Raw genomic sequence first — 23,628 nt, 5'->3', positions numbered from 1 at the left:
GGCTCAAGGTGCCCAACGCGCCAGCACAGGACTGCTTGGCTTCACTCCATCTATCTTGAGATACAGCTGTCTCCATGTTACATCCCCATTGGAAAATCTAAAAATAGGTGGTTGGAATCAATCCTGTTGCAGTTTCTCAGATCGCTATCAAGAATTGGCCTGATCCCTCAGAGTCCCTCCTAAAGCGAACTTCAGTTCTACATCTCTGTTCTTGGCTTTTGTTTTGTTTTGAAGCAGGGAAACAAGAGTCTGTTTATGTGCTAGAGCAGTAGCTGGAATGAGATCTTGACTTTTCACAAGAGCTTTACACACATGCTTTAAAAACTATTTTTCCTCATGATTGTTAATCCTGCAGCAGGAATTTCCTATTGCATTCCTCACAGCAGGAGTGCAAGAGGGAGAGGCTGCTCTTTCTCTAGCAATATCCTTTTCCACCCTTCCTGTTTATATACCATTTTTGTTTAACAGGACAGGCCCCAGCTACAGCTCCCTTCTCTCCACACGTTTATGGAATAGAGGTGTTTCTGACACAAATAGCTTGACATACCAACAGGCAAATCTCGAAACCATGGGTTTTCCAAAGCTTCCCTGGACGGCCTTTAGTGAGTAAATAATACAATGGGTACTTCAGTGTCCTGTTCCTCTAAGTGTCATTTATCTGATGGGAAGTTGAGGCCCATCCTGGTTGATGTTTTCACCATTATCTTAGGAACAAAGAGGTGATTTTCACAGGTGGCAAGCCCGTGTGAAACCCCCACACACAAGTCCAAAGGCAGTGGCCCCGAAGTGCAAAACCCACATTTCTCTGTGCAAGAACAGAAGTGCAAGATGCAATGTCAGACTCATTCTCACTGGATCTTGTGAGTTTGGGCACTGATGTCACTCAGAACAAGCTGGCTCAGCACTTTCCCCAGGCCCTCAGAAGAGGGGAAATGAAACAATGCACCTAAATTAAGAAGGTGCTTTTTTCAGTGACTAAACTGAGCACTTCCACTAGCCACCTTCAGGCTGACCATAAAACCTACACTGAACTCCAGAGGACAGTTCAGTTCTCTCCTGACAAGGCAGAAAGCTGAACTGCTGCACCTCCAGGTGATCTGCACATCTGGTTTGCCCAAAAAGTCATAGCCCAGGCCCTCAGCAGAATTTGAGTGCCTGGCTTTTCACTGGCATCCTGCTGCAACCCAATGAACTCCTGCAAAACACATACCCTGCATTTTCCAGTTCCTTCCTGGGTATCCAGTAAGGATCTGGAAAGAAAACATTACATTAGCTGTGATCTGAGCAGCAAAACAATCAGAGTTCTCCTCCCCTCCTGAATGCAGGGGGAAATGACATGGCATTTCAAGTACTTCCATGGGCTGCTCACTCTCATTTGCTGTGGTCCACCTTGGGTATTTCCAGAAGATATTCCAGAAGCAATTTTCTGGTATATCTGGATTTTACCTGAGATTTTTGCAGGAGAAATAATTTAAGAAACTGTGTGGTGCAAAAAGCCAATGACAAAAAAAGCAAAAAACCAAATATCTACCATTATAGATACCTAAGCAATGGGAATAACTACTACATACATGTTCTCAGTATGTAAAATACAATTTATTGTATTTAGGCTGTTCATAAGTATCAACACAATGTATTATGTTTGAAACAAACATCTTGCCAATAAATACTACCTAAACATTAATATCAATCTTTTGATCAAATGTGTACAGTGTATTGACTCAATATTGCACAGTGAGTTCTATATGACATTTCCATAGTGCATTCAGTTTGTTACAGGGATAGTTTGCCACAAATATTGCAAAGCATCAGAGTTGACTTTTCCAAGTGAAAACAGCTGACCTATTCCATTAGGGATGGAAGGCTGGTATAAATGTCAGTGTCTTAGGTTTACTGGTTATGGATTGACAGAACCTAAGGTTTTCATGGATGAGGAGACTTTGTTTCTAATATGATTTTTATATAATTGTAAAAAAATACCACTTGCAAATAGAATGAGGATGTTCTCATTAAACTCCAGTGACCAGTGAGCTTGTAAACAGGTTCATTCCAGTAAGCTTGTTTTCCCTTGTTCCAATCTAAATATAAATCATATATATGCTATATTCAGAGCTGTAGCTCACCACCTGCATTTCCAAGGGCAGGCTGTGCAAGCCCCCAGCATTACTCCAGCTCTTTGTGCCTGTGCTCAGGCGAGACTCAGAACCTGTTGGTATGAGCAGAGCTGACACACTCTAGTCCCAACACTTTTCAATGTATGAACGCAGATAAAATCTCACAATGGTTCCCTAATTAATTGTATCTCATCTTTATCTGATTAAATCTTGATTCTAGAGCATCACTTCTGTGTGGGGTGGTCCTGCCAGTCCTCATGGCATTCCCCTGCTCACACAGAGGGCTGGGTGCTGCCAGCAATGTGGCCAGCTGTCCTGCTCTCCTGAAAACCAGTGACTCCTGGATCAGATGGAGCCATGTGCTCTGGTCAGCACAGTATCAAGCACTGACTGGCAGGACTGTGGCTCACAGCAGATTTTCAACAGCTCACTGTTACTCACTCTCAAGGCCAGCTATGACAAAACCATGTCCATGGCAGTGGGAGATGACTGTGACAGTAAGGACTGTATGATTTCACCTGTATTTGCATGAACTTACAACTGCTCTGACATTGCAGAAGGACCTTAAGATGGGTATATACTGCTTTAATATACATTTAAGCTACATTGCCGTGCCAAAGTTGTATGAACTGCTCAAAATGCAAATAAGAATCGTGGTCATAGAATGATTATGATTGACTTGGAAAAGATTTGACCATCAGTATAATGGTGCTTAATGCTTAGCGTGTAGTATCCCTTAGTGCTTAGCATGTAGTATTTCTTTAAGTAAAAGAAAATTCACTCACCAAGTGATACAATTAAAAATTTCTAAGAAACTACTGGTTAAGTATTACCTCATGATTATGTAAATCATGTTTATATCCCTCCTCTTTGCTGTTTATAAGTTTGTATATATTTAGATTCTTTATATTCAGGTAACAGAGATGAAATACTTATTTCTATCTAAAAAGACAGTAGGAAAAAACAGGGATTGAAGGGATTTTTTTTCTGTACAAAAAATACATTTCTATGACAGCAGCCAGTACCTTCACAGCAGGTCCTTTGCTCCTCTACTTACCACCAAGGTTCAGTCATCCATAACATCATCATAAAGTATCAGAATTGTTTCTCTTTCCATTTTTCAACACTGAAATTCAATATGCTACTACGGAATGTTTCCAAAGCCTTTTGCTATATCCCGATAAAATCAGGACCTTTTTTTTACTTTAAAAAGGAACTAAATTCATGCAAATAAATACATAATGTGCACTGAAATACTCAATGATACAGGTGACTTTGGAGAAAAGTCCCTTTATAAATAATGAAACTAATTCTAATAAAAGGATATAGTTTCAAAAAATCAAAACATTTCATTTTACTACAAGTTGATGTTTGCTACGTGTTCAAGCAGACTACATTTTCTACCTAGTTGTGTTAATCTGTGGGCTGAGTGTCACTCTTTTGGACTGTAGTGAATATTTGATTTTGAGGAATGGCTTCTTTATGCAGTTTTTGTAGTCCAGGGTTTCAGTCTTCATTTGACTCTGCGTAGGGGATCTCAGGTTACGCCCAGATCTGTAGAAAGAGAGAGAGCTGAACACCCCTTTATGACCCTGACTCTCCCCTCAAACCTTAAATTAACTTTGGTAAGCCGACACATCAGTGGTACAGAGTATCAGCAGCAAGGATATCATGTAACCCAACAGCAAGCTCAAACTCAGCACTTCGTGGGGATTTTTATTTGGCTTTGCTGTTCATCTTTTACACTGCTTTATACCCTCCTTGGTTCCCCTAGAGCAGTTTCCTGCAACAGCCCTTCCTCCTCAGCCCCATTCGTCCAGGATGAAGCAAGCAGCACCCGCAGCAGGCTGGGGCGGGCTGTGCCAGCGCTCACCCGCAGAGTGTGGTCCCAGGAGCCCGAGCAGAAGGCGGTGCCGTCCGGAGACACCCGCAAGGTGCTGACCCGGTTTTCGTGTCCGAACAGAATGGACACACGGGACCCCTTCAGCACATCCCACACATTGATGGTGTAGTCGTTGTAGCCTGCGAACAGCAGGCGACCTGCAGAGACAACGAGATTTTACACTGGCAGCTCTTAGGGTGCCTTGACGGCAGGACAGGGATCGCCCATAGCCACAAGCCCGCCTGTGACCACTGCTGCCCTTGGGCCGGCTGTGCCCCCGTGGGACAGCCCTGCCCAGGGAACAGCCCTGCCCCCAAAACACTCACAGTTAATTAGTTAAAAGCGTTGTAAATTTTAGTTAAATTACATAGAATGTGTTCAGTCATTAGAGATGGGGGATGACTTCAAATCAGGCTGAAGAGCACTTTAACAACTATTGCAGGGTAATCATACTTAACTCAGACCTCACACAGAAGCTGAATACAAATGCTTGAATGATTAACAGACAATTTGGTAAGTGATTCACTGCCAACGGGACGAGCTGTGGTGCTTGTGACCATGACAGAGATTGCCTCAGCTCCAGGAGGAGGGCAGTACACCACCCACTCACCCCCACGCAGGGTGACTGGGGAGCTCTGCATCTGTGCTGGGACGGAGAGGCAAGACTCTCAGGATCTGTAGTGAAAACTGGTAATGTCTCTTTCTTCATACCCCTCTAATATACTTTTACTATTAATAATTTGTTATCCTTTTAAAAAAGTATTTATGTAACTGCACTTAACAGTTAGCTACATTTCATGTTGCCTTTGAAATGTTTTTCATTATTATTGTGAAACTCTAGCCCAGCTGTAGTTAATGGCAAAATATTTCCTGCCTTCAGTAGGGCCAGGAAAATACTTTTCATCAGTACAACGAAGCAATAGCCAGCTAGACTATTTAAAGAGTAATTATTTTTACAGAGGCAAAAGAAAGCTTCCATGCATTTGGTACTTATTACTTTTGATAGCTTTTAAGAATGAATGTTTTATCAAATTAAACTGAAAAATTCTACAGTTCCCCTCAAATCTCAACACTAAGATAACCTCCAAAGTTCAAGTCTCACCACTGAGAGAGAAGTCCACACTGGATGCTCCAAAAATGATGCTCTCTTTGGAATAAATTGCTACTTCTCTGTCTGCACGAAGGTCATATAAACGACACTAGGATTAAAACAAAACCAACACACACATGCCTCAGTAAATACTGGAAGCACTGGCTACAATATTTGGGAAAAATGGGAGTGGGAAGTGCAGCCTAACAGACACCACAGGAAATGGCTGCTTGGCTCCTTTCTGCTTCCTCCTTTCCTTCTGCTTCTCCCTGCTGTAACTGGGATCCTCTAACAGGGATCTAAGCAACACCAGGCTGTTTTGTACACATGCAGGAAGAACTTTCTTTTTCAAGCCACTTCTGTAAGCCTCCTGCCTGTCCTAGAAAGGCATGAGTGGAGGGCTTTGGGCCATGGTACCCACTGGAGTGCCCTCACCCTCCTGCTTCCCCCCCTGTGGTTTATCAGGGCATCCTGCTGCTGCTGGGGAGGTGCACGTGGGGACAATCTCTTAAAGAACAGTTTGGCCACAGCCTGGGAGATGGGCTCAAGTCTCTAATCACTGCTGAGATCACAGACCATGTGGCACAGAGGAGCCTAGGTGGTAGTCCTGGCTCTGAGTAAAGCCAGGAGAGCAAACAGTCCCTGCCCTTCTGGGAGGCCTCCCTCTTTGAAAAACCCACGTGAAAATAATTCAAGTGAAATAATACATTTTAATGCAGATCTCTGGTTTTCATTTCTCATGGAAAATTCCAAATCACCTCTAACAACCTATACTTCCTGTTTTCATCATTTGCCAGCAAAGTTTGGCTTGTTTGACATGGAAATCATGCATCAGACTTCACTGCCAGGCTTCAGACTTCACTGCCATGTAGAAAGGCAGTCTGTCAGCCCTGAAATCAAAATGCACTTTTGAAACTGTGAACTGAAACCCCTCCTCAATAAGTTAAGCTTAAGCAAACACTGGCCAGATGGGGTTGCTAATATTAAGACTTTACTATTGAAAAATGGCTGGGATTCAAGTCTGCACATAAAGAAGGGGCTGTTGGATTTGCAGGGCAGTGGGGAGCTGCCAGGTATGTGCAGTCCAGGTCTCCCAGTGCTCCACACAGATGAATAATTTCACCAGACTGTCCTGACAGGGAGCTGGGGTCACTGCAGATGACAATACTGTCATCTGAGCACGCTTTTATGGATTACTTCCAATCAGGATTATCTGTTCCTCAGAAGCCCCAAGTATATAAATCAGGTCAAGGATACCATTCTGTAACACTGCAAAAACAAACCCCTTCATTTAAAGAATGAGGTAGCTGGAAATGCCAAAACCTCCATCAAAAGTACAGAGGTGGAATTTCCCATTCTCCTGCTTGAGTCAGGGGTGTCAAGAATGGCTAAAAAAAGGAAAAAAAAAATCAAATAAATTGGTAAGAACCTGTGATACTGGGTGTTAAAAGACTGTTTTCACTGGAATTTAATGATGGACAATTTCTCTGTATCACTCCCTGAGCATCTCAAGAGCTCACAGTACTGCATCCAAGTGTGCAGAGAACCACTGGGCTCACCACAGGGCTAGAGGTATTAACTTCTAATTGAACTTTTTAAAACATAAAATCAGGGTCACTCTCTCCAAAGAGCCTTGGAATGGCTCCTCATCCAATGACGACAAAAGGAATGGTTCGAGTTTAGCTAGCATTGGAACAGACTCAAAGCATGCTCTGAGGGCAGAGTACTTTAGATAAAGTCTTTGCTCCCAGGTGACTCAGTGCGATGTTAGAATAAACAGAAGAAATGAGGTGCCAGGTGCCTCCTCATCATCTCTCCTGCTACACTTCACTGCCAGCTCAGGCCCTGCAGGGCTGTGGTGGGGCAGAGCCTGGTCCCCCACGGGACACACCAGCTGCAGGGAGGGCCATCAGCCCTGAGCATCACTCCGGGGCACGGGGCACCAGGAGATAAATGGCATTTTGTAGACATTGTGCTGATCAAATTTACCTGTCAATGCATTCTGAGCCCCTCCTAGCAGATTGCTCAGAGATAAGTGAGATCCATTAAGGGCTGATGTGTGATCTAGGATGACCTGGCTGCAGTGACTCACTGCAGCGACTGTGGCCAAGGCCACCCTGAGGCTGCAGAGGCCAGCTACCCACATCTGCTCTGCCTGAGCCCATGGCCCCTCTGTTTTCTGGGACATGCTGACACAAGCTGCAGCATTTCAGCTGGTTCCTCCCGTGCGGTGACCAAAAGCTATGTGAAGCCAAATATCTTCCAGTAAGACAACTAATTTTAGTCATGAAACTTCAGACATAGAGAATCTGACATGAGTATTTGGACAGTACCTCTTGTAGAGAAGTTTGCAGTAGTGACCTACAGCATTACGTGATTTTTCCTAGAACTTATATATGGTATTTAATATCTTACCTGACAGGATTATTATTTCTACAAATTGGGTGTCACGGTTTAGTCACTAAAAGCCCTCTGTGGATGTGACCTAGTCTTTTAGGAAAATCTGACTTGGGAAGCAACAGAATTTTCCTAAATTAGGTTGCTGAATTAACATACCGTAGCATCGTCTGAACCAGAGGCAAAAGCATCTCCACTTGGATAATATCTGTGCACAAGTGAAAGAAGACCAGAACACATTACATTACTTGGATGAGGTCAGACTTCAGAAATAGAATCAGCACATTGCTCAACACTGCAAACGTGTCCTCTCCCAGAAACACACTGACCTGACACTGTTGATATCTGAATCGTGGGTTTCAAATGACTGCACACACTGACCAGACCTCATGTCCCAAACCATGGCTTTCTTGTCACATCCCTAGTAAGAGAGAAAAATCATTGCAGTTGTGCAAATGATGACATTCACCCCTCATGTGGCTCATGATATTTATCATCAAGCCCACTACATTCAGAGGCTCTGAACATCACAGCTCAGAGGATTTAACCAGCCCAGGAGCCCCAGAACTGGCTGCAGTGGTACCCTCAGCTGTGCCATTGCAGGTGGGAGCAGAGTTGCCCAGGAAGGCTGGAGCTGCCCTGCACTCACAGCCCTGCTCTGCTTGTGCTGCTGCCCTACCTCTGTCTGCAACCCCACCATAGCACAGAGATGCACAACTGACCTGTTCCCTGACCACTTAACCAATATAAAACACCAGTACCCAGCATTTAAAGTTTTATAACTTGTTATTTTCATACACTGAAAAGAGAAAATTAAATCAGTGCATCCAGAGGGTTTTTTGCCCAGCCTCCTGCCAGGGTTATCCCCTGTCAGAGCTCTGCACCCACATGCTTGATGGTGTGGTAGGGGTGAGAAAAACAGCATAGCAGCACTTCATCTCACCCTCAAGCCAAAACCTGCCCTTCCAAGCTGTGCTTGGAAAGGATCATTTAACACTCAGTGCTCAGCACCCTGAATTCTTTGGGCAAGGGGCTTGGCCCACGTAGTCCACACTGTCCTTGGGGCAAGAACCATCTCATACCCATAGGGCCACGCTCTCAGCTGCAATGTCTCACTGCTGTCACAGTGGTAGTGACAGGAAAAAGAACGTGGACTTTGCTTTGAAGAGTGATGGGAGATTTTAATCAACTTGCCCCTGCTGAGGAGCAGGCTGTGTGGGAAGAACAGGGCAGGCCAGGTGGCTGCTGCTTCTGCTGAGCCAGAGCACCCTGCTCACCAGACCATGCCACGCGATATTTATTTTAATCAAATATGATAGCTAATTAAATTAAACAGTTTCCTCACAATTCACATATTTCTCTCTCTCTTTTTAAAAATTCTGTTGTTATAATGAAATCCTTATGTTTTTAGTAAAGATGCCATTATTTAAAAGATGTAATGCTCCTTGGCACTTCTGCACCAGGGAAACCAAACAGGATAAAGAACATTTTGGACCCAGCATATTTCCCTCTCAAGCCCCACCACAGCCCAAGCCCAGCCCTTCATATTGTTTCCATGTGTACTATTCTTACTGACCCCTCTGGGAGTTTGGGAGCAAGCCCGATCTGACAAGCTGGTGCTTTGACTCCTAAAGTTTTGAAGGAGAAACCAGCCACCACCTGTGGAGAGATGGACCCCCTGAGTGATACCCAACTCAGCTGAGGAGCCTTGTTCAGAGGGCACTGAGTACAACAGCCTGGGACACAGCCCTGAGCTTACCCAGGAGGGCTGGAATTTTCATTTAAGTCGTTAAATGTAACAGCACCCAGCCTACATGCTGATACACTGACATTGCTTATTCTCAAGGTTACTGTACCACAGAGGCCCAGTATTCACCAGTATTCACCAGTATTCACCATACCTTCATGCTGTTCTGCCTACACCTGCACTGACACGATGTAAGACAGGTCTCCACTGCAGTGGTGTTTTGCATGTGATGAATTAAGCAAATGCCTGTAAGCACAGACATGCCCAAGCTGCTCTATCAACACAAGTATGACATATTCTCTTAGCAGTAGCAGAGCTGCTTGTGATTCCTTGCCCTATAATAAGCTGAGCTGTTCCCAGGGAGAATGAACCTATCCTTTCTGGGAAGCAAGCTCGGTGACAGGAAAACCCAAGAGAAGTAATGCACTGGGATGGAATTAGCTTTCAGTCACGCTTCAGAGCAGCTGTGCTACCAGCAGGCAAGCTGGGCCAGTGTGCTGGACTCTGCTCCTGATGTGCCAGCCAAATTTGATACAAAGAGCCATAACAGAAGAGGTCCAGGTATATTGTGTAGGGATAAGACCACCTCACACAAGGGGTGCACTCTTGTTGGCACCCTCTGGCACAAGGGCCATTTCCACCATCAAATACAGGATCAACCATGGGCCAGTGCTGGTGGGGCTCAGAAACCAGCAAAGTTATTGCAAAGTTACCAGTATCAACTGGCTTCTCAGCTCCTGCCAGCTCTCATCTGCACACTCACTTTCTAATGTGGGAAAGACTAAGATCACCTTGAAAAGGAGTGGAGCCCCATCCCACCCACCTTTATGCCTGGCCTGCCTCACTACCAGGCTGTGTGCCAATGGCTCAGCTGCCTGGGAACAGTGATCCCTCAGTAGCAGGACATGATTTGGAAGATGCCCTGGGTACTTTCCCTGACCAGTCCAGTCCTGCAGCCCATGAGGCTTGTGTGCTCCTCTGCACCAGGACAGGGAGCAGAGTGCTCGGCTGATGAAGGGGCTTTAAATGCCTCTGGTACCACTGGAAGGCACAGAGGACTCAGCAACAGCTGAAGATGTGGCCACACCTCATCTCCCTGCTCCAGCTTGCACGAGGGGTTAGCCAGTGTCCAAGCTCCCCTTGACTCTCAGGACATAGTGGCATACACATTATTTGCACCCACTTCGATGCCCTGAGCACAACCTGACACCTGCCACACCCCATCTGGCTCCAGAGAGCTGGGCACAGGCAAGGAGCAAAGTGTGGGAAGTCTCTGCTGTTCCAGGCTCCCACCCACAGGGACTCACACCTCCACTGTGGTAGGAGCCCCATCTCTAACCCTGAGCCTTCCCCTTCCCAGCAGAGGCGTTGTTTTGATCTCGAGCTGGATTGCTTTGATGTGGGGTGGAACTTGCTAAGTAAGCAGAACTGCAGTCAGACTGGCTGGGTGGGTTTGACCCCACAGTCAGGGGTTTAATTTGCTCCAGCCTGGAAAATGTGCTTGCAATGAATGGATTGCACTGGGGCATCCAACATACACTCCAGCACTCTCTCAATAACATCATGAGCCTCCTACTTTGCTGCCTTTTCACTTCCATATTCCTTAGTTTTATATTATGAGAGGAACTCCTGCTTACCCCAGAAACAAATGTATTTCCTGTTTCAGAAGGGGCCAGGTCCAGGCACAGGACATCAGCTCCATGACCATGGAAACTCTGTAGAAGCTGCCCACTCTCAACATCCCACAGAGCACAAGTTCCATCTCCACTTGCTGTCAGGATCTATAGGATGTGGGAAGAAGAGTCACAATACAAGAATCAGCAGATGACCTTCAGGTCACAAAGAAACAACTGCCATCCTACACAAACACCAAAGGACAGCTTTAATTTAATTAAACATTAGGCAATAAATCAAAGCCATAAGCCCAGTGTGAACCTAAGTACAGATTATGGTTTTTATTTTTAAGGAAAAAAGGTAGAGTAAAAAAGAGAGTTGTATGGACACCACTATCCCTACACCATGTTTCAATAACAGTCCCTTTTGTGTGGTGGGGTTTGCACAACTGATAGCAGTAAAGATTTGCTGGCATTTCCACATTCTCTAAAAAGGAGGCAGAACAATACTGGTATTCCTGTCTGCCCCTGTATTTCATTCTATCCATATTTAGGCTGCTAGAATTCAGCCCAGGTAAATGGAAGAACTCTTGCAGTTAAGTATACCTGTTTAATTCTCATTTTTTTTTTCTTTCTGCTTGAAATAGTCAGGTTAAACCAAATTAATTTGACTAAGACATGGATTTTCTGAAAGGGAAGTAAGCCTGTCTAGACAGTTGTTTGATAAGTCCATCAGCTCTCACTTGTCCTAAACCACTTGTGTGTGAAAGGGCTTGAACACACACTGCTCAAACATAGCTCACAGCTTCCCATCTGCTACAGTACTTGTAGAAAGCACATGTGATCAGAGCTTGTTATTGTGGCTAAATCCTGATGATGCTCAATTGTTCAAAATTTCCCCTTGGCACCCGAAACTGTTATGCAATCACAAATTCTGTAGGTTGAAAGAGTCCCTGTGCACTGGTGTGGAAGGAAGCAAGGGTGAACGTAGGAGGGCTCTCAGTTTTGTACACAGGTTTTTCTCATGGTTGGTGAGGAAACTCAAGTGATCCCAGTGGGTAGTTACAAGTTAAAAACAAAATTCTCTTCAAGAAGAAAATGATCACACAGTCACGAAACCATTCACAGAGTTGCATAAAGGTTAAACACTGAACATGTTTGACAGATGCTCCAAAATTCTTCCCGTAAACAGAGGTCTGCAAGGCTGCAGAACAGACTGTTCCGAATCCTGCAGCAGAGAGATGCTAATGCTCTCAGATGATAATAGCAGAAGAAAGTCCTGAATTGTCTTCCCAGCCAGTTTAGAGCCTAGATGAACTCTCCTGTTCTGGGGAATGTTTGTACTTGGCTGAGGAATGAAGACTTTCAGCTCTGAGGATTTGCTCTTGTAACACTGTGGAAGGGAATATGAATGGAATAGGAGTGGCTAAAGGTGTAAGGGAAGGGTCTGTTGGCAACCCAGAGCTCCAGATAATGCTTAAAGAGAAATCATATGGACTCAACTTCAAGGTTGCTCCTCAGCCCGGCCACACTTAGGAGCATGGCTGCCTGCTCTATGCAAAACACTTGAGATCCCAATTAACTGCTGCTATTAATACACATGGAGCATTGTCACGTGGGGAGCATTATCACACCACAGAGCTGCAGATACCTAATTTAGGAAAGTGAGGCTCCCTGGCTCTCTGCTCACTGAGGCAGGGGAGGCTCTCTCAAGCAAGACTGGTTTGGGGCACTGAGCACAAGGTGTGTGGGTCACCCAGCCCTGCAGCTCGGGCTCCGCGTGGGAACATGATGAGCAGCAAGGGTGGAACCCCCTTTTTCAGCACCCACAGCCTGGGAGTGACTCACAATGAGCCACCCCCAGATCTCCTCCCTTTCCACTGCACTGCCCAAAGCCCATGAGCACACTAAACTCTATAAACTCCTACCCAGTCCTCCACGCCTCTGTGGGAAAAGTGAGCTGCAGTTTAAGACAGCAATGAGGGCAGAGCTGCAGCCCTGGCAGCACCTAGCAGTGGGAGCTGTGGGACACTGGGCTGGGGGACACCAGCAGCTCATGCTGGAGCTGCTCCAGGATAGCACCACATCCCTCCAGATGCAACCTGGGAGAGCAGAGCTGCTCTGCACACAGCTGGCAAAGCTCCTGCACAATTACTTGTTGCACTATGTACCCTCAGAGTTACTGAATAGTTTTAATTCTGATGCCTTTATGTAAATGAAAAAATATAAGAAATCTGGGATTCTCTAGGATCTGCTACATAAGTGTCCTAAGAGAAGCTTGTATTTGAATAATAACATGCAGTGCAATAATTTACCACTTATAAGCCTATCAATCACAAGAAAACTTTTTAAAGACTTCAGAAAAATTTCTGACTCGCTAAATATAAAGCACCTTAATCCACTGTGATATGACTTCATTCAATAGTAACACATGACCTTCAACATCAGTGCAGTTTGTTGTATTTAATATGGAAAAAAACCCCAGTTTTTCTTTCTTTTTTATTATGAAAAAAATTGCTATTTTTCGTGTCATAGGATTTAATCTCAAAGCATTTAGGTATAGACAAGAAAAGAGAAAACTGGGTTTATATCTCATCAAAAACATTCCACTTAATGTAGACTCTAATTCCACACAGCTCCTGCACAGGAAGGTCAGGGCTAAGCCAGCCTGAGTGCTGGGTACCTCCACCACTTGTTTCCATGGCAATGGACTTAAATTAGCACCTCAGAGTCATTACAGAAACCAGAGAGTGACAAACAACAACATACTCTCGGCTTCACGTGTCCTGAAATAGAAGCAACAAGAGCTGATATTTCCTTCAGAAGAGCTCCAAATATCTGGAAGAAGGGGACATGGTATTCCCTTTCCAGCAGCTCTATTGACATTGAGAGCTATAAAAATGCTCCATTCTGCCACTTATTTTGCTGCAGAGCTGCACTGAGAAGAGCTTTAATTAAATTCAGAAACCAGAGAGGACAAGAGGATTATCCTGGCTCCTTTCATTATTTTCTGTGTTCCTAGAGAAAGAGATCTTTGAGATATTCAACAGAGAGGAAGGCTGGCTTGGTCTCAGATCTGCATTCAGTTCATACTTTGCCATCACCTCCCATTGTGGGCCTCTGTGCTCCACCCCACTGCCTGTGAGATGGGAACAGCATCACTCCTTTCCCTCGAGGGAACACAGCACTGCATGTAGGAACAGCAGGTATGGCCCTGTGGGGCCATCCTCAAGCTCAATTGCATCACTCAGTACAAATGAAAAACACTTTGAATGAAAGCAAAAGCAAATGCTGCAGGATGTCCGGGACAAAGCAGGCAAACAATGCAGTCACCATCAGCTGGCACAGCACCCAACCCAGTCCTGGCTGAGCCAGGTTTTAACTATTTGCAGTAGTCTGGACTCCTAAAAGCACAAACTGGGGAGCAGAGAGCATACATGTAGCAAAGTGCTCCCTCTGCAAAAGCCACAAGCCTTTGTAAGGACAGCCTAGCCACAGGCTGTGACAAGCATTTCCTTACAGCAGCTTTTGCAGCACCTTCATTGCCCCCTGTGAGGGTGCTCCAGCAGCCACGTGGCCCTGGGTGCCCCAGGAGCAAGGAAGGACACGTGCACTGCACCTGAGTGTGAGGTGATGGTGAGCAGCGGGCAGGGAACATTTACCTGCATGTCCGAGTTAGTGAAGCTGCAGGCAGACAAGTAGTTCGTGTGCATTGCAACAGATTTCTTCTTTGCAGCCATATTTTCATTTTTTTCAAATGTCAGAGGGTACACAGAACACTTGTTGTCCAGGCCACTGAAGAGAGTAATAATAGCAGTAACAGAGAGAGGAAAACTGGTTAAAACTGCAACGACAAAAGGCGAGTGGTGATAAGAAGGACACCACCTGTCAGGGCTGTGCTGCCAAACCCTTCCAAGTACCGACTTCCCTGTATTGTGCAGTGTGGGATCTCCCTGTGCAGGGAAGCCCCAGCTGCCTCACCAGCCTGGCTGCTTTACAGAACTGGAACAGCTGCGCCTCAGTATTTTTCACCCTTATCGAGTTTATAAATGGCACTGAATGAAACCTCACGAAAGTACGGGCTGGGAGGTGACAGCAGCCACCTCAGGGTTAATGTTTCACATACAGCCAAACTGCCATTTTTCTGCTGACATCTGTCATGGCAAAGATCAGTATTCCAGCATCATTATACACCTACCTTAACAAATGTGACCTAGCTCCTATAGAAGAGGCAGCATAGCTAGTAGTGGGTGGGAATACAAAATTTATAGAACAGTTTGGAAAAAAGGCAACAGAAGCACTGATCTCTGTAGCTGCTGCCCTCCTCCTGAACAGTTAAGCTGTGTCAGACCCATTTCTAAAGGATAGGATGTACATCTGCCCCTTTCCTAGAGCTGTGCTAGATCAGTCCTGCCCTGGTCCCTGGGATCCTGGCACACCACCAGTTGCTGGTTCTGTGCCTTACATTATGTGCATGGCACTTAACTGACAGCACAACAGAAATACAGAATTAGGTGCCATGCATTCCCCATCTCTGCTGCAAGTTTAGAGACAGAGCTTGCTTGCCATTCTTTGGGTTCTAGTCAAAAACAGTTCCCAGACTCCTTTCCACACACAGTCTGCTTCTCTGTCTCAGTCTGCTGTGTTCTAGATCTGCAAGCTGCACACTGAAGTCTCCCTTTGTTCCTTGCTCTCATCCCAAGCTTGCTTTGTCTGATCAACCCAGTTCCTTCTTACAAGATGTTTTGTCAACATTTAATCTTTGTTTTTTCCCCTATATAAACTTATTTTTTTCAAACCTGAGCCCTCAGAAAACTACAAGATTGTCAAGGATGGGATTACTTCTCCCCATCCCATCTTAGCAAGATCTATTCACCAATATTCTATATTGGTGGTAATCATTAATGATGAACTTCTACGTCATAAAAAAATGAGTGCAAAGTAAGAACACAATTAAAACCTCCTTCCCTTAGAAAATATATCCAACATAGACAACCACACTAGAAAACAGAAGCTGCATGCATGCAGAATTCCTAACCCATGATATAAATGCTGAAAGAGGATTATTTTCCACGCTTACACAACAAATGTCACTGCACTGAAGTCAGTGGAGATAATATGTACAAGCCATTATGGAAATAGAATCAGAGGCACTGAATGTACACCTTCCAGCCACAACCACGGCACGCAAACTTCTGTCAGCTTCTGAAGCCACCAGGACACTGCAACAAACCCAGCTTCTCTGTGTGAGCTGCTGTGGGAACTGGGAACTTACCCACAAGCGATGGCACATCCAGAAGGGGCATATGCACACGCCATCACCCAGGTACACGGCATGGTCACGGCGTGCTCCTGAAACACAGCACCCCTTTAGACTGCTGACTGCTCACTGCTCCTCCAGCCAGGCAAGGAAAACAGTGGGAGTGAGAAGTTCAGTATTTCTGTGGGACATCCTCAGGGTCAGTGCGAGGTATAGGTGTTTCCCCAGCCATAACTCATGTGTAAGTCAACAACCCTGACTGCAGAACGCAGCAGAGCAGCAGGAGGATGGCCAGTCCTTCTCTGACACTCTCCACCTTATTTATGAGCCCCAGACTGATCACAGAGCACATTTTGTTGGGTCATCCAGTGCTGTGAAAGGTCCCCACTGCTGCACATGTAAAGTGAGTTAAAAACAAGTCGTTTTTCCTCATCTGTGTGGTGCAGGCAGGGCAGCCCAGACAGGGCTTGGCCATTCCACAGTGAACACCACAGCTGAAGGATCCCCAGATCACACACAGCCCCTGCTACAGGAGTGCCCAGGAAAATTTCCCCTGTTTTTCTGGCTGGGCTTTGCCTTCCTTGTGAGCAAAGAGGTTGGATCAGACCCTCCCACTGAAGACCATGACAAACCCCAGTGCCTGACAGGGACTTTGCTCAGAAACAGGTCAAGGGACGTGACTTGCCCTGGGCTCCTTTTTGTGGGGTGCTAGTGGAAGTCTGCATTTTATCCCATTATTCCACTGCCTCCAGTGACGCCTGTGAGCCCTTCACCTCATCCCACTGTCATTTGCACTGAATTTTGCTGGAGTTTCACTTACTTTGTTGGTAGTGAAGGAATCCCACACGATCACCTTCCCATCCTAAATGAAAACAGAGAGAAAGAGAAACTGAGGCCTTCCAGAGACATGGCTGCTTCCCAGGTTGGAGAAAACTGTGCTGCTCATTTTCTCTCTCCAGTCTCTTATGTCCTTTTGTCTCCATCTTAACAACAGCACAGGGGTCACAGTGAAGCACCAAGGAGACACTTCTTAGTAGTGCTGTTGTATCTACCACAAGAGAAGTGTACCTCCTCCTCTCTGAGATGACTCATGTTTGATTAAAAGACCAATTTATTTTTCATTTTTTTTCTCTTCCCTCTTAATGCCTTCATGAGTACTCCTTCCACCTGCAGCACATGCCACAGACAGGGCCATCTCCTCAGGAACCTGCCACCTGTAAGCCCTCACTTGCCTCAATTGATTGTTTATGGATATTGCACTGTTTATTCATCTTCCCTTTCCAGTCTGATCCTGGTTTTCCTTTTACTTGTCACTACACTTACTTAACCTTCAATTATCCATTATACAACCAGCTAAACAGCCATCAGAGAACCTTGCACAGAGAGCAGCACAATCACTTGGTGTACACCAGCCATACTCATGCCAGCTACTTTGCCTTATGCACATAAAGTTGTAATCTTCCCTGTAACATGAAAGTGAAATGTTTATTAGTGAGCAACAACTGCTTCTGCACTGGACTTACAGTTCTTAAAATAGAGTGAAAAATGCATTTCAACTTGTCTGTTCAGTTTTCTGATCTACACACTAACATTTTAACCACTTTAAAAAGTGTGACATTAAATGTTTAAATTATTCTCTTTGTTGAGATCACCATGAATGGTAAAAACTCAGAGTAAGTGAAGGTGGCTTGCAATGCAGATTGCCTATTTTTATCCCTCAAGTGAGACCCCTGACAGATTTCATGTAGGTCAGTCAACAGCTGTGAGATGCAACAAGCTCACTCACTGCCATACTGGGCTCAGGATGAACCAGGGGATCTAGAAAGCAATTATCTCATTACCTCCTCCAGCTTATGAGATTGGTCTTCAGCAGGTGTTAGGACTGTTTCTCAAAATGCCCAACTAAATGCAGTAATTTTGGCAGGATATCTGAGGCTTTCAAGGTCATATCAATCATACAGACTGCAGAAGAAAACTCTGTGCATAGAAAAAAATCAACGTTTCTTCTCTTTTCCTGATTATTTTCTCTGAACACATAACCTGAAAAATTTGCTAAGTATTTAATCTGTAAAGAACAAGAAAATAGATGTAGCCTCACATGAGTCTAATTTTTAATGTAGGAGGGAATATGGGACAATCTGTGTACAACTGGACAAGAAATATTTAGGATATCTGCTACAAGAGGTGTAAATGATTCAAAGGTTAGATTTACACTCTCTGAACAAATACATTGCCAATGAACTTCTTTCAGGGCACCAACATTTACAATAATCCCAGGTATCATCTGATAGGAGTGGCACACAGCACAGCAAGATTTGTACAGTGCCCAACAGCATACCTGGGAAGAGCTCACAATCCTTCTCTTGTCTTTGCACCAGTCCATACAGAGAACTTTGTTTCCATGGCCCTTCAGGGTCCTCCTGGTCTTCATCACAAACTGTCCCAGTGCCTCCACACGCTCTGCCACCTGATGAACTGCAGACAGCTGATGGTTAGAGAGCCCTTCATCAAAGCTCTGCCCTGGCAAATAGCTTTTTGTGAGTAATGCCCCCGGAGGGATTAATCCCTGAAGTTTGAGCCCATGGTGCAGTGAGCTCTGCTTCAGAGCTGGCAGGTGGCTAACACCAAGGTGGGTGGCACAGGAACATATTCACCAGATAAAGACAAGGATGAGCTCACTCAGGGTTGAATTCCAGGGATGCAGCAGCTGAAGCTCTTGCAGACCATCCCACCCAAGTGTAAGTGAAAAACAGACTACCCCTTTGCCCCCCTTTACTGGGAAATGCTCAGGCGTGCAGCTGGACAGACAAGTGTTCTGGAGGTGAGACTCCCAGCTGCAGCACTGGCGTGGTGCAGTGGGTACAGGACCTGGCCACTGGCACTGGTGACTGCTGTGCCATCCCCTCTGGTGGCCAGGACACAGCTCTGAGTGAGCAGGAAGCTGGACACTGGCCGTCAGAGTGCACTACCCAACTTTTCAACAATAACTATGGACATCAAGGACTTAGTGGGATGTTCCTTCTACAAAAGAGGGAAACAGGGCAGGCAAGCAGCTTTCCTGAGCAGCATCCTCTGCTGGAGAAGTCAGTTCCCTCATACCTCATTTAACAGCAGTACTTTCAGCTGGCATTCTTAAAAAACCCAACAAATTTACATTTCTACTTGTGCAAACTGACTTTGACATAAAATTCATGCAGCTGACACAACTAGAAGGTGTCTCATATAATACTGATGCCTGAGGCTGGGGTCACCTGTAAATGTGTGGGGAGAAAGTGTCATCTGAGCAAACCTATTTGCCCTGCTCCAGCATGCTCATCCCGTGTGGAGCTGAGTAGGGCCATGATGTATCTCAGCAGCCAGGGGCAGCTCTTCACACACAGGGAGGGTGAGACTCACTTCAAGTCCCAGAGATCCTGAGGCTGGAGACTCTGGCACCAGAATTAAAAATTACTCACTTTAGAGGAGAGCTGATAGGATCCAGCACTTCTGTGTTGTGTGGCTGTCCACACCAAAATCTAACGTGATCCAGCTGCTGCTGCTGGGAGCAATGCCTGGCTCGAACCTTCTGAAATAAATGGAGAAGCTCACAGGCTTTAAAGAGCTGCAAGAGGAAATTTTGAGCTTTTCACTGCCCTGCTGGAGACTGAGCTTCACCCCCATGGCAGGTGGTGCTTTGGAGCTGCCTTGCTACTTCACCCTTCATCACTTTTCTGGGGCTGCAAGAAAGCTGCTGGGCTGGAAGGGCTGTGACAGTGAGAGAGCAGGCATCCTGAACTTACAGACCATTTCTTGGCACAGGCTCAGTGAAGCAATTTCTGCCCAAGGCAGAGACTGATTTCTAGTGGATTACCTTCTCAAGAGTTGTCTTTCAAAGCCACCAGCCCCACAGGCTGTGCCAGAATGATGCCCTCAGCTGAAATCTCTGCTCAACCAGCCTCCCTGAGCCAGGGGACAAGTGCTGTCCACCATTCCCCACGACCTGCCCGTAAGTCAGAAGCAAGTTTCTGAGAAAATACCATATAAACCCACTGAGGAAAAGATACATTCCCCCTACTACTGCCCACAGAAACCTGCCAAATGATCCAATCAAAAAACATGGAAACACAGGACAGGAGGTTATTATGGCAGCTGGAAAGATGCTTGTGTCCAGAATATATCTGAAAAACACCAACATTTCACAGACACTGGACAAACAGTTTCCATTATGTGAACACAGCTGAGACTCTGAAATTGTCTGGTTTAGCCTCACTGAATCTCTGAGGATGCTTATCTGCAACCACAGCCATAATAATCCTGCTCCTGCCCAGCACAGGTTTGAGTTGGACAGTTATTTTTAAGCATTCACCAATATTGTTCAAAGATAGTTGAAAATCATGCACTCACACAAGTAGATTAGCTAAAGCCAGTAAACAGCTTCAGTAGTTTTACAGAAGTCCAGATAAAACTGCTTGTTTTTCTTAAAAATATTGTTTGGCCTGAATAGGAGGTGTGGAATTGATGCAGATACTCTTGGGTCTTTGATCTTTTCTGTGTTGGGTCTAATGGTCTCTCTGGCCCTAAAAATTCATGGATCGCACAAACAGAACAAAATTCTGTCTACACCTAAAATTTAAGGTCTTGAATAGACTCCTTAAAATTATAAGACTGCAAGTCAAATGCATGTTTGGCATTTCCTTTTTCTATGCACATTTTTGAGAGCTGCTGTTGAAAACCAATTGAACAAATAAGGGCAATCCTATTTCAGCCAGCTATTTGTTTTGGGAACCACAGAGGGAAAGTCATGATCCGAGCAAAAGAATGCAGAAGATACAATTTTAGATTAGGGAAAAAAAAAAACCCAAACCAACCACGCAGAAATGATGCCTTATTCTGAAACTTACAAACTCTGCAGAAATAGTACCTGGGAATAATTTAGGTGTAAAAAAGCCCTGATACAGAATCAATGATATAAAATATCATAAGGGAGCATTGTTCTACAGCAGCATAACACTTTTGTCTTAGAAATGCTGTAATGGCTTTGCAGACAGCTTTCCAATGGAAATTCACAGGTCTTATATATGACAAAGAATATCCCATGACTATCAATGGCAGTTACAGTGTCACTGTAAACATAGGTAAAATATTGTGAGCAGATATGGGTTTAAGAATATGCTTAAGAGGTCTGTTAACCAAAGACCCTGCCACTTTCTGATACAGAAATTATACTATAGGAATACGGTGATTTATGGTAATGTTTCTGTAATGAGGACATATTTGTTTGTTTAACAATTCTGATTAACAGGACATTCATATAACATGACTGTCTAACTTAGACAAGAAAATGTTCTATTTATTCCAGAATATATATATATATATATATATTTTTATATATATATAAAAATTTATATATATCTATATAATATATATATATAAATATATATAAATTTATATATATAATATATATATATAAATATATATATAAATATATATAAATATATATAATTCCAGAATACATATACATTTATTTATTTTTTGTTGTAATCTTTCCCAACCTGAAAATCAAAAGTGATTTTCAGTCCCTTATTCTTACAAAACACTAAGAACTAAGTCACTGGATACCAGCTCAGATTCCTTTTCAATGCTTAAGGCACCAGAACACATGAAGGAAAAGTTTTAATGACCCACTCATATTTCTAATAGAGTGAGCTACATGATTTCAAATGGAAACAGTAACTTACATGTTTTTCTAAAAAAAAACAAACACCAAAAGAAACAAACTAAACGAAACCAAAACAAAACCCTACAATGTATCGTTGTAATTATAAAATGACATAATGATAATAAAAGTATTTTTTATATCTCAGAACTTGTGAATAGCTATTTGAAAAGCTCCATTAATGTAAGGTGAGCTTCTTTTTCCTGACAGGGGCTGAGGGAGGGCCGGGCTGAGGTCAGTCCATGGCATTTCTGCTGGGTTATCCCTGGATCCTGAAGCCGCAGCTGATCCCGGTGAGCTCCACACTGACAGCTCCAGCACTGACTCACCCGCACCTCTGAATCAGCGCCGCATCCCTGCTACTTGTTTCCCTGGCAGAAAAGGGGCAGAGCGGCTGGTTTTGGAAACAACGCTCCTTTCTAAGCCCTTCCACACCTCGGGTGAAATCCCGGCCTCATTAAAGCAAATGCCCATCCACTTCCACACGGCTGGGGTTGATCCTGGCAGCTGACACTGCACCCAGGCACGGCGGGTGAGCGCCGGGCTGCACCCCGGGTGTTCGAGGGGGCCGGGCCGGGCCGGGAGCGGGGCCGGGGATGCCGCGGGGCCGTGCCCGGCCCCAGGCCCTGCCAGCCCCGGGACACACGGGCACGGCACGGCGCTGGCCGGCCGCAGGGCCTGGACAGAGCTCCGGCTCCGGCCAGGCCTCAGACCCGCTCCCGGCCCCGGCCCCGGCCCCTCTCCTGGCCCCGGCCCAGCCCCAGCCCCGCTCCCGGCCCCTCTCCTGGCCCCAGCCCCGCTCCCGGCCCAGCCCAGCTCCCGGCCCGGCCCCACTCACGCTCCACGTCGTGCAGCTTGGCCCGCTCCTCCTCCAGCTTGCCCTTCAGGGTCTCGGCCTCGCTCTTCAGCGACGCCAGGGTCTCGTTCTCGTGCAGCCCCTCGGTTGCCATCTTTGCAAAGGAAGCGGGGAGAGCGGGGATGAGAGCGGGAGGGAGGAGGAGTTTGCCAGCCCGGCTCCCGGGGATGCTGCCGCGGCTCCTGCTGCCTCAGCAACGGCGCCGGAGCCGGCCCGGGCTCCCCCTCCCCTCCCCGCTGACGTCCAGGCCGGTCCTGAGCACGCACACCGTGGGGACCAGCATCCCCGCCATGCCCATCCTGCCGGCTGCAGCATCCCCATCCTGCCCGCTGCACCATCCCCATCCTGCCCATCCTGCCGGCTGCAGCATCCCCATCCTGCCCATCCTACCCCTGCACCATCCCCATCCTGCCCCTGCACCATCCCCATCCTGCCCGCTGCACCATCCCCATCCTGCCCCTGCACCATCCCCATCCTGCCCGCTGCATCATCCCCATCCTGCCCCTGCAGCATCCCCATCCTGCCCCTGTCCAGCCGCTCCACCATCCCCTGCTCCAGCATCCCAGTGGTCTCCAGGCCGGCAGCTGGGACCAGCCTCACCTCCTGCCCTGCTCCTACACATATCCCAGGCCCTCTTCACAGCCCAAAGGTTTCATTTCCACAGAAACACATGCCAGTGCCTTTTTCTGCTACGTACTTGAACTTGTTTGTACAAGTTGCACAATGTGGGAGAAAGAAGGAAAAAAAAAGCCATCGGTCACCCCAATGGCGTTTTAAAATATCAGATTGGGAAGACAGATCTTGTTCAGTGTTACCAAGCCCCATCTTAGCTCCATCACTCCTGATACTCCTATGGGTGGGGGTTACTGAGAGAAACAGCTATGCAGGTCTCTGGCCCAGTTCCTGGGCCAGCAGGACAGATGCAGTGGTGAAAACTTCTCTCTACTGTGCTTTGAATTCCTGATTTTTGAATT

At 45.8% G+C, this 23,628-nt stretch overlaps 1 protein-coding gene across 1 annotated transcript; it reads right to left on the bottom strand.

Moving 5' to 3' along the window:
* Positions 1-1,574: 1,574 nt before the first annotated feature.
* Positions 1,575-22,953, bottom strand: GNB5 (G protein subunit beta 5). The gene is made up of 11 exons (XM_064388432.1): positions 22,637-22,953; positions 18,442-18,578; positions 16,924-16,965; positions 16,119-16,195; positions 14,506-14,638; positions 10,868-11,011; positions 7,813-7,904; positions 7,643-7,691; positions 5,099-5,195; positions 3,988-4,154; positions 1,575-3,668 (listed from the first exon to the last, which is right to left on the bottom strand). Exons 1-11 carry the CDS (start codon positions 22,746-22,748, stop codon positions 3,657-3,659), a joined length of 1,062 nt encoding a protein of 353 aa, XP_064244502.1. The 5' UTR covers positions 22,749-22,953; the 3' UTR covers positions 1,575-3,656.
* Between the last annotated feature and the right edge of the window lie 675 nt (positions 22,954-23,628).

Source organism: Passer domesticus, chromosome 14 (genome assembly GCF_036417665.1).
Source record: "Passer domesticus isolate bPasDom1 chromosome 14, bPasDom1.hap1, whole genome shotgun sequence".
NCBI classification, from domain to species: domain Eukaryota; kingdom Metazoa; phylum Chordata; class Aves; order Passeriformes; family Passeridae; genus Passer; species Passer domesticus.
This window is presented reverse-complemented; position numbering and strand designations above follow the sequence as displayed.